The following is a 10670-nucleotide window of genomic DNA, read 5'->3' as shown; positions in this document are numbered from 1 at the left end:
CCAACTCAATCATCAAGTTTGCAGATGACAACAGTAGTAGGCTTGATTACCAACAATGACGAGACCGTCTACAGGGAGGAGATGAGGGCTCTTGGAGTGTGGTGCACTCACTCAACAAAACAAAAGGAGATGATAGTAGACTTCAGGAAACAGCAGATGGAGCACCCCCCATCCACATTTGCAGTCTCGCAATGGAGAAGGTGGAAAGCTTCAAGTTCCTCAGCGTAGATATCACTGACAAACTGAAATGGTTTACTCACACAGACAGTGTGGTGAAGTCACAACAGCACCTCTTCAACCCCAGGAGGCTGAAGAAATTTGGCTTGTCACCTAAAACCCCCAAACTTTTACAGATGCACAATCGAGAGCATCCTGACGGGCTGTATCACTGCTTGGTATGGCAACTGCATCACCCACAACAGCAGGTCTCTCCAGAGGGTGGTGCAGTCTTCCCAACGCATCACAGGGTGAAAACTACCTGTCCTCCAGGGCACCTACAGCACCCGATGTCACAGGAAGGTCAAAAAGATCATCAAGGACAACAACCACCCCGCTATCATCCAGAAGGCGAGGTCAGTACATGTGCATTATAGATGGGACCAAGAGACTGATCTCAAGACTGTTAAAATAGCCATCACTAGCACAGAGGCTGCTGCCTATTTACACATAGACCTGAAATCACTGGCCACTAATAAATGCAACACTAGTCACTCAAAAATGCCTACATATCTTGCATTACCCATCTCATATGTATATACTGTATCCTATTCTATGCCGCTCTGACATTGCTCGTCCATATATTTTTATATTCTTAATTCCATTCCTTTACTAAATGTGTGTGTATCGGGTATATGTTGTGTCGGAGCTAGGAGCACAAGCATTTTGCTACACCCGCATTAACATCTGCTAAACACGTGTATGTGACCAATACAATTTGATGGGTTATGAATACTTCCTGAAGGCACATACCTTCATGCTGAGACTGGTCTTGGAGCCAGTGAAGGACAGCACCTTGATCTTGACTCGTTGACCTTTCTGGACCACATCAGCCACATTGGCAACACGTCCCTCTCTGCGTAGCTCAGAGATGTGCACCAACCCCTCCCAGCGTTTCCTACAATGCAAAACAGATAAGGCGTTCAACATTGCACAATCAAACGCGAACCGGGTTCATCACTATTGAATTAATGACTTTTGCCGAGGCATTAACAACTCTTTTACTGACCTCAGACCCTCCAGTTGCACAAAGCAGCCAAACTGCATGATGCTGGTGATTTTGCCGTTGAATATGTCTCCCACGGTAGGCTCCTCTGGTGGTGGGCGGTCCACATGTTTGTCCTTCCACCGGTCCGAGCCTTCCTTTGTGTCCCTGTCTCGGTCTCTGTGGGGGCTGGGGGTGCGACTGCGCTCACTCCAGCGAGACGCACGTTTCTTACCACGGTCGCGGTCCCTCTCACGGTCGCGGTCTCTCTGACGATCACGGTCCCTAGATCGAGATCTAGAGCGAGAGCGGGACCGAGAACGATGACGCCTCCTCCTGTCCCTGTCTCGGCTCCGGCTTCTGCTGTGCCGCCTCTTTTTGTCCGACCTGAGGAATGCAAATCTATGAGCTCCAATCTATGTAACTGAGGAAAATGTACACTTGAAACCAATAAGAGTTTAATTGGGGAAATCTCTTTACCTGCTCTTGCTCTTTGAGTCTGATCTACTCACACTGGGCATGAACATCTCCAACTCCTTCATGGCGGCGTCTGCGATTTTCACATCGTCTTCGTCTAGTATGGCCTGGGGGGGGAGGGGGGGGGGGGGTCAGAAATGGTAGGCCAAATATCAGTAGGTCACACAGTCAACCAAAGTAGTCTATAATGTATATTTTACCTGCAAATGAACTACGTTAAAGCACAAAGACTTACCTTAGGAGCCGGATCGTCTGGCCTGCATAACACAGGAAACAACTCCTTCAGTTTGTCCTTCTCACTCTTCTGCTTGACCACAGGCTCAACAGCTAGGATCATAGAGTAAAGAGTCAGCAAGTCTACAACATAGTAACAATAGCATAAACAGTGCATTCGGAAAGTATTCAGACACCATTATATTTTCCACATGGATTAAATTGTTGTTTTCCCATCAATTTAGAATAATACTGGTATGTAACGATCTACACAATAACCCCATAATGACAAAGCAAAAACATGTCAAATGTTTTGCAAATGTACAAAAAACAAACAAAAAAACGATGAAAAAAACAAAATTAGTATTCAGACTCTTTACTTTGTTGAAGCACCTTTGGCAGCGATTACAGCCGAGACTTCTTGGGTATTCGCTTCAAGCTTGGCACACCTGTATTTGGGGAGTTTCTCCCATTCTTCTCTGCAGATCCTCTCAAGCTCTGTCAGGTTGAATGGGGACCATTGCTGCACTGCTATTTTCACATCTCTCCAGAGATGTTCGATCGGGTTCATGTCCGGGCTCTGGCTGGGCCACCCAAGGATATTCAGAGACTTGTCCCGAAGCCACTCCTGTGTTGTCTTGGCTGTGTGCTTAGGGTTGTTGTTCTGTTCGCTCCCAGTCGCAGGCCCTGAGCGCTCTGGAGCAGGTTTTCATCAAGGATCGCCCTGTACCTTGTTCGGGTTATCTTTCCCTCAATCCTGCTGCCACCATGCTTCACCATAGGGATGGTACCAGGTTTCCTCCAGATGTGACGCTTGGCATTCAGGCCAAAGAGTTCAATCCTGGTTTTATCAGACCAGAGAATCTTGTGTCTCACTTTCTGGGAGTCCTTTAGGTGCCTTTTGGCAAACCCCAACGGGCTGTCATATGCCTTTTACTGAGCACTCCACCAATAAAGTCCTGATAGCTGGAGTTCTGCGGAGATGGGTGCCCATCTCCAAAGAGGAACTCTGGAGCTCTGTCAGTGACTATCGGGTTCTTGGTCACCTTCCAAACCATTCTGCCCTGATTGCTCAGTTTGGGAACGTCAATGCTGCAGAATGTTTTTGGTACCCTTCCCCAGCTTTGTGCCTCGACACAATCCTGTCTCGGAGCTCCGCGGGCAATTCCTTCGACCTCATGGCTTGGTTTTTTGCTCTGACATGCACCATCAACTGTGGGACCTTATATAGACAGGTGTGTGCCTTGCCAAATCATGTCCAACCGATTGAATTTACCACAGGTGGACGTCAATCAAGACGCAGAAACATCAAGAATAAACAATGGAAAAAGGATGCAACTGAGCTCAATTTCAAGTCTCATTGCAAAGGGTCTGAAAATTACATAAGGTATGTGTACATTTTTCATAGTGTGTAGATTGAAGAAAAATGTACTTAATCCATTTTAGAATAAGGCTGTAAAGTAACAATGTGGAAAAAGTCAAGGGCAGGGGTCTGAATACTTCCCGAATGCACTGCACAAAGCCCATAGCTTTGCAATTGTAAGTGAAAAGCATACATCACCATAAATCAGACGATATAGGTGGAATATAGCTCACATACCTTTGTTTGTAGATGTCTTTGATGGAGGCCGCATCGTTTGAATAAGTCTGAGCAAATTGCCAACAAGTGAATCCTGAAAGATCGAAAATAAATTGAACACGTAGTTAAAGTCGGGAAGTTTACACGCACTTCGATTGGAGTCATTAAGACTTGTTTTTCAACCACTCTACACATTTCTTGTTAACAAACTATAGTTTTGGCAAGTCAGCTAGGAAAATCTACTTTGTGCATGACAAGTAATTTTTCCAACAATTGTTTGCAGACAGATTTCACTTAATCACAATTCTAGTGGATCAGAAGTTTACATACACTAAGTTGATTGTGCCTTTAAACAGCTTGGAAAATTCCAGAAAATTATGTCATGGCTTTAGAAGCTTCTGTTAGGCTAATTGACATCATTTGAGTCAATTGGAGATGTACCTGTGGATGTATTTCAAGGCCTACCTTCAAACTCAGTGCCTCTTTGATTGACATCATGGGAAAATCAAATGAAATTAGCCAAGCCCTAAGAAAAACAAATTGTAGACCTCCACAAGTCTGGTTCATCCTTGGGAGCAATTTCCAAATGCCTGAAGGTACCACGTTAATCTGTACAAACAATAGTATGCAAGTATAAACACCATGGGACCACGCAGCCGTCATACCGCTCAGGAAGGAGACACGTTCTGTCTCCTAGAGATGAATGTACTTGGAGCTGGGGGGAAACAGGTACCAAAGTATCTATATCCACAGTAAAACAAGTCCTAAATCGACATAACCTGAAAGGCCGCTCAGCAAGGAAGAAGCCACTGCTCTAAAGCCGTCATAAAAAAAGCCAGACTATGGTTTGCAACTGCACATGGGGACAAAGATCGTAATTTTTGGAGAAATGTCCCCTGGTCTGATGGAACAAAAATAAAACTGTTTGGCCATAATGACCATTGTTATGTTAGGAGGAAAAGGGGGAGGCTTGCAAGCCAAAGAACACCATCCCAACCGTGAAGCATGGGGGTGGCAGCCTCATGTTGTGGGAGTGCTTTGCTGCAGGAGGGACTGGTGCACTTCACAAAATAGATGTCATCATGAGAAAGGAAAATTATGTGGATATATTGAAGCAAAATCAAGACATCAGTCTTGAGTCATCAGTCAAGTTAAAGCTTGGTCGCAAATGGGTCTTCCAAACAGACAATGGCATAAGGACAACAAAGTTAAGGTATCGGAGTGGCCATTACAAAGCCCTGACCTCAATCCTATAGAAAATGCGTAGGCAGAACTGAAAAAGCGTGTGCAAGCAAGGAGGCCTTACAAACCTGAATCAGTTACACCAGTTCCGTCAGGAGAAATGGGCCAAAATTCACCCAACTTATTGTGGGAATCTTGTGGAAGGCTACCTGAAACGTTTGACCCAAGTAAAAAAAAAAATTAAAGGCAGTGCTACTAAATACTAATTGAGTGTATGTAAACTTCTGACCCACTGGGAATGTGATGAAAGAAATAAAAGCTGAAATAAATCACTCTACTATTATTCTGACATTTCACATTCTAAAAATAAAGAGGTGATCCTACCTGACCTAAAACAGGGAATTTTTGCTAGGATTATATATCAGGAATTGTGAAAAACTGAGTTTAAATGTATTTGGCTAAGGTATATGTAAACTTCCGACTTCAACTGTAGCCATCAGATCATACCCGCTTGCTTACAGCTGCACTAGGGTCGGACAGGCGTTCTGTGTAGATTAAGACACCACGGAGCCAGCGCGAGATATGGCTTGGAAAACGTACCTCAATTCAGGGATGAGAAATGTTGTACTCCCGACTTGTTCCATTATCCCAACTGTTACACAGAGAAGATTGAACGGCTGCTAGTTTTTAGCAGCCATTTTGGAATGATAGTGTCAGCCAATCAACTCCTTTGTTGTTCAACAAGACATGCCATTCTATAATGGCTGCTGTGGCTGGTAGTTCAATCTTCTCGGTGTAACAGCACAAGCATTTCTTATCCCTGGATTGATGTGCCTTTTCCAAACCTTAACATCTTGCGCAGGCTCCGCAGTGTCTTAATCTACACAGAAAGTCCGTACGACCAGCTGTACACAAGTGGGTCAGATCTGCTGGCTATCTAGCTAGTTACAGTAGATAGCAGTGGACAGTACTTACTGTGAATTCTGCGCCATTTTTCAATAGAAGTGATTTAAAGCCATCAAACGTTGGTTGCTTTTCAGCAAGGCTGATGACAAACTCGGCTGTGTGGCAAAGAAACGACCCATTAGTTCAGGGTTAACCTGATTAGCCAAGTAATGTTACTCCTAAACATTAAGAATGTACTCGTTTGCTTGTTAAACAGGGCTATCACGCCAGCTAGCTAGCCAACTTTAAGGCCAGACATAGCCCTTGAGCATGACTCAGTTCCATTACACATAAGAGTCATTGAATGAAGAGATCCTCTTACAGGGATGTTTTGTTAAGACCATTAACACTCGTTGCTTGCGGTAGGGTATCGGAAGCATAAGGACCTCATCACATATAGAACAATGAGCCAGATCGTTCACTGGATATATAAAATGTGAAGCTTCCAGGTGGCGTTTCCACTCACTACCAAATATTGTGATGAGGAAGCCAAGTGACCGGCAGTGGGAGAACATGGAATTTGGCCAACATTCTGCAAATTTACTCATCGATGAAACATTTGATCTCCATACAAAAACTAGAATCTGTAACAGAGTGTTTTGTAGACTTCACCCTTTGCTAAAGTTTCAAAACATTGTGTTTAGAAGGAGTGCAAGGGCGAATTTAGTTATTACACACATCAGGGTAGGCGTTCCCTCGCGAAAATATGCAAATAAATGCTAGAACGTGCCAATGGGAACTCACTAGCTTGTGCTTGGCTGGGCCCACCTCCTTGCTTGTTCTGCCCACTATGATTAATTTGCTCCCATTGGAAATGACAGGCTCTGGTCTGTTGAGTTAGTGCTAAAAATCTTTGACCTCATCTTCCATAAATATACACACACACTACCGGTCAAAAGTTTTACTATTTTCTACATTTTAGAATAATAGTGAAGACAAAACTATGAAATAACACATCATGTAGTAACCAAAAAAAAGTCAAAATAGATTTTATATTTGAGATTCTTCAAAGTAGCCACCCTTTGCCTTGTTGACTGCTTTGCACACTCTTGGCATTCTCTCAACCAGCCTCACCTGGAAGTGTATGTGATTTGGAATGCTTTTCCAACAGTCTTGAAGGAGTTCCCACATATGCTGAGCACTTGTTGGCTGCTTTTCCTTCACTCTGCGGTCCGACTCATCCCAAAATCCTTCATTATGTGGCTCGACTCATCCTAAACCATCTCAGTTTGGTTGAGGTCGGGGATTGTGGAGGCCAGGTCATCTGATGCAGCACTCTATCACTCTCCTTATTGGTAAAATAGTCTTTAAACAGCCTGGAGGTTTGTTGGGTCATTGTGCTGTTGAAAAACGAATGATAGTGCCACTAAGCCCAAACCAGATGGGATGACATATCGCTGCATAATGCTGTGGTAGCCATATTGGTCAAGTGTGCCTTGAATTCTAAATAAAATGACAGAGATATTACTGCACTGTCAGAGCTAGAAGCACAAGCATTTCGCTACACCCGCAATAACATCTGCTATACACATTATGTGACCAATAAGATTTGATTTGAACTCTGGGTATTCCATTCCTGTGGCAGTCCTCATGAGAGCCAGTTTCATTATAGAGCTTGATGGTTTTTGCAACTGTACTTGACGAAATGTTAAAAGTTCTTGAAATGTTCCGTTGGCAGTTGCAAAGAAAGAGCCAAATCTCAGACTGGCCAATAAAAATAAAAGATTAAGATGGGCAAAAGAACACAGACACTCTGCCTATAAAGCCAGCATCCCGGAGTTGCATCTTCCCTGTTGACCTTGAGATTGGTGTTTTGCGGGTACTATTTAATGAAGCTGCCAGTTGAGGACTCGTGAGGCATCTGTTTATCAAACTAGACACTAATGTACTTGTCCTCTTCCTCAGTTGTGCACCGGGGCCTCCCACTCCTCTTTCTATTCTGGTTAGCGCCAGTTTGCGCTGTTCTGTGAAGGAAGTAGTACACATCGTTGTACGAGATCTTGGAATAGCCTTCATTTCTCAGAACAAAAATAAACTGATGAGTTTCAAAATAAACTTTTGTTTCTTTTGAAACTGGCCATTTTGAGCCTGTAATCGAACCCACAAATGCTGATGCTCCAGATACTCAACTAGTCTAAAGGCCAGCTTTATTGCTTCTTTAATGAGCAGTTTTCAGCTGTGCTAACATAATTGCAAAATGTTTTTCTAATTATCAATTAGCCTTTTAAAATTATAAACTTGATTTAGCTAACACAATGTGCCATTCGAACACAAGAGTGATGGTTGCTGATAATGGGCCTCTGTACACCTATGTGGATATTCCATTAAAAATCTGCCGTTTCCAGCTACAATAGTAATTTACAACATTAACAATGTCTACACTGTATCTGATCAATTTGGTGTTCTTTTAAATGGACCAAAAATGTGCTTTTCTTTCAAAAACAAGGACATTTCTAAGTGACCCAAACTTTTGAACGGTAGTGTATATGCATAAATAAATGATTACATTGATGCACACCTTGATATAGTTAGTGTTCCCACACTGCCACATCCATGTTACATTGTTTAAAAAAGAAAACAGACAGAAGACAAGAGGCGACCACTTGTGCTAATTGTCCATCTAGCATTCGCATAACACCTGTGTGTAAGTGTAGCGGAAGTGTTTCGTAGATTGAGTCAACAATAGTTATAACGTTATGGATCTGTCCAAAACGGATACCGTAAGTGTATATCTATTTATTTGAGGATTCTTCATCGCTTATGGAAGACAAGTGCCAATGATTATTGAAGTTCCTAAACGTTAAAACAACGTCGGGATTGCAGTTCACATGAGGCAGTCGTGGGCGAAGCTAATTTTGGCTCAGAACTGTAGCCAGGGAGAAGCCAGAATGCCGCCTTGAGATTGAGAACTAATTTAGCTAGCTAGGTCAGACAGATGTCAATGCTGTGTTAGTTAGCTAACTAAACGTTAGTCCAGATACGTTTGTATTGGCAACAAGACAACCACAACAGTGCCAAGCGAGTTACTGGGACTCATTTGGGGTATAAGACCGTAGACAGTTAACTTAGGTAGCTAGCTATCGTTGGATAACATGGTTAGTTAGCTGCTAAACAATTTGCGGTTTTCATACCTAGATCTTTATCGCTTATCCCCAGATGGTTGTCGAGTTCTGTGCACACTTTGGATACTAACGAAAGGTATTCGAGCTGTTCTAGCTCGTTATCTCCGATATTTGCCATTCTCCACGAGATTGTTGTTTTCAGAAGAAACCAGCAGCAGACATATTTGGAATTTGATGGAGTATGACACCATTTCCGGTTCTGCCGGAAATTAGTGTGTGTGGTGTAGTTCTTCAATTTTGTCACCTGGTGGTGCTAAAACCATTCCCAAAAGGGGACTCCCTAAAAACACTCCAGTTCGATACAAGACACTTCGTAGCAGGTAAAATTAGCAGAGAATTTTCGCTAGTCCTAATCTTAACCTAATTATCACAATCTCTTGCGTAAATCCTCCTAATATTCTACGAAAAGACGTAACTGTATCGAAGGGGCGTGTTTTTAGGGCTCTCCCAAGATGGACACTGTCTCTATGGACACTGACCGGATGTTATGACTGCCACAGTGACAGACATACACGAGTTAGCCTAGTGGTTAGAGTGTTGGACGAGTAATCGAAAGGTTGCTAGATCGAATCCCTGAGCTGGCAATGTAAACATCTGTCATTCTGCACCTGAACAAGGCAGTTAAGCCACTGTTCCTAGGCCATTATGGAAAATAAGAATTTGTTCTTAATTAACTGACTTGCCTAGTTAAATAAAGGTTAAATAAAAGAGGGAAAGTAATCAGATTACATAAATGAGTTTGGGTAATCCAAAAGTTGTTACTGATTAAGATTCTGGACAGGTAACTGTAACAGATTACATTTAGAAAGCAACCTGCCCAACCCTGAACATGCAGTTGCACTGAACCACTGCTATCTAGGAAGAGCTGCTGCCACAGGGGCATCATCTCTCTTACGACACACTCTTTTAATGTGTTTTCATAACCCTAATTGAATAGGTTTCCTTGTCTTTATGTATGATGAGTTACCCAACTGCCCTGAATTTCAAACTTTTTCTTTGCACTGCCGTCTCTGAGAACCATCTCCTTACCTTCAAGAGACCCACTTGCTCCCCCTCCTCTTCTAAAGTCTCTTTCCTCTCCTCCTTCATTAAAGATTTGTGTATCCTTTATCCCCTTTCATTCTCTACCCCCTGGCTCACTGCTTAGGTCCCAGCCAAGGGCTTGTATAATCATCCCCCACTTCCCTCTTCACTTTTCCAGCACGGTGTAGCCTACATATTCCTATGTGTTTTGAAATGGATCCGGGGGGGTGGGGGGGGGGGGGTGGTGCAGCTGAGGCCCCCTCTCTTGTCCTTACCTGACCCAGCGGAGTGGAGCTGAGGAGGGAGTGGAGACTATTTCACAATGGACTTATACCTGTGTGGGTTTAGCCTATGTGTGTGGTGTGAGTGAGTGAGTGAGTGAGTGAGTGAGTGAGAGAGTGAGAGAGAGAGAGAGAGAGAGAGAAAGCCCCTCTCAAGAGTACATTCTTTCCTGATTGTTTACAACCAACTCGGGGGGGGGGGGGGGCGACAGGCAGTCATCTCCGTGTCTGTTTTTACATTTCCCTGTTTAACCATCATGGGAAAAGATCCCCGCACTCATACATTAAAAAAAGGTGGATGGAATGCAGGTTCCCCCCTCCTCGTGTTTATGTTTATTTCTTGTCACTTCATCCGAGCTCTTTGCTACATTAGTGAGCGTGGGGCAAAAAAAGAGCGGCAAGATGGAGTTCCAAACAAATGTGCCGTTGACCTACAGGCAGGAAGTGAATTCACAGTGGCGCTATATGTTCAGTATGGCAATGTGTTTGTGTCAGAACGAGCGGGTGAGAGAGGGGAGGAGTGTACGAGAGAGAGGTGAAGCCTCTGTATGCGCGTACACATGCGTGCATATACTTGAATTGACAGCACAGCTGGCTGAGATGTTTGCCTGCCGCTGAGTGGAAAATTCCTGCTACAACTGAGGATG

General features: G+C 43.6%; 1 protein-coding gene across 3 annotated transcripts in view; it reads right to left on the bottom strand.

Annotated features, from left to right (window-relative positions):
• The window catches only part of LOC110499112 (ATP-dependent RNA helicase DHX8), a 23210-nt gene extending 14069 nt beyond the window's left edge, over positions 1-9141 (bottom strand). Inside the window, exons 1-8 of one of the 3 annotated variants that reach the window (XM_090212669.1) lie at positions 8729-8910; positions 6672-6937; positions 5628-5713; positions 3492-3564; positions 1914-2005; positions 1682-1785; positions 1226-1588; positions 970-1114 (exon numbers count right to left, since the gene is read on the bottom strand). In XM_090212669.1, coding sequence (XP_090068795.1) covers positions 970-1114; positions 1226-1588; positions 1682-1785; positions 1914-2005; positions 3492-3525 — 738 coding nt within the window. In that variant the 5' untranslated portion in view covers positions 3526-3564; positions 5628-5713; positions 6672-6937; positions 8729-8910. Of the gene's footprint in view, positions 1-969; positions 1115-1225; positions 1589-1681; positions 1786-1913; positions 2006-3491; positions 3565-4780; positions 4862-5627; positions 5714-6671; positions 6938-8728 lie in introns of those variants that run through there. The other 2 variants (XM_090212670.1, XM_036955957.2) reach the window with 2 other exon arrangements.
• Positions 9142-10670: the final 1529 nt, after the last annotated feature.

Source organism: Oncorhynchus mykiss, chromosome 20 (genome assembly GCF_057628025.1).
Source record: "Oncorhynchus mykiss isolate SJ-2025 chromosome 20, ASM5762802v1, whole genome shotgun sequence".
Taxonomy (NCBI): domain Eukaryota; kingdom Metazoa; phylum Chordata; class Actinopteri; order Salmoniformes; family Salmonidae; genus Oncorhynchus; species Oncorhynchus mykiss.
The sequence above is the reverse complement of the archived record's forward strand: the minus strand, read 5'-3'. Positions and strand labels throughout refer to the sequence as shown.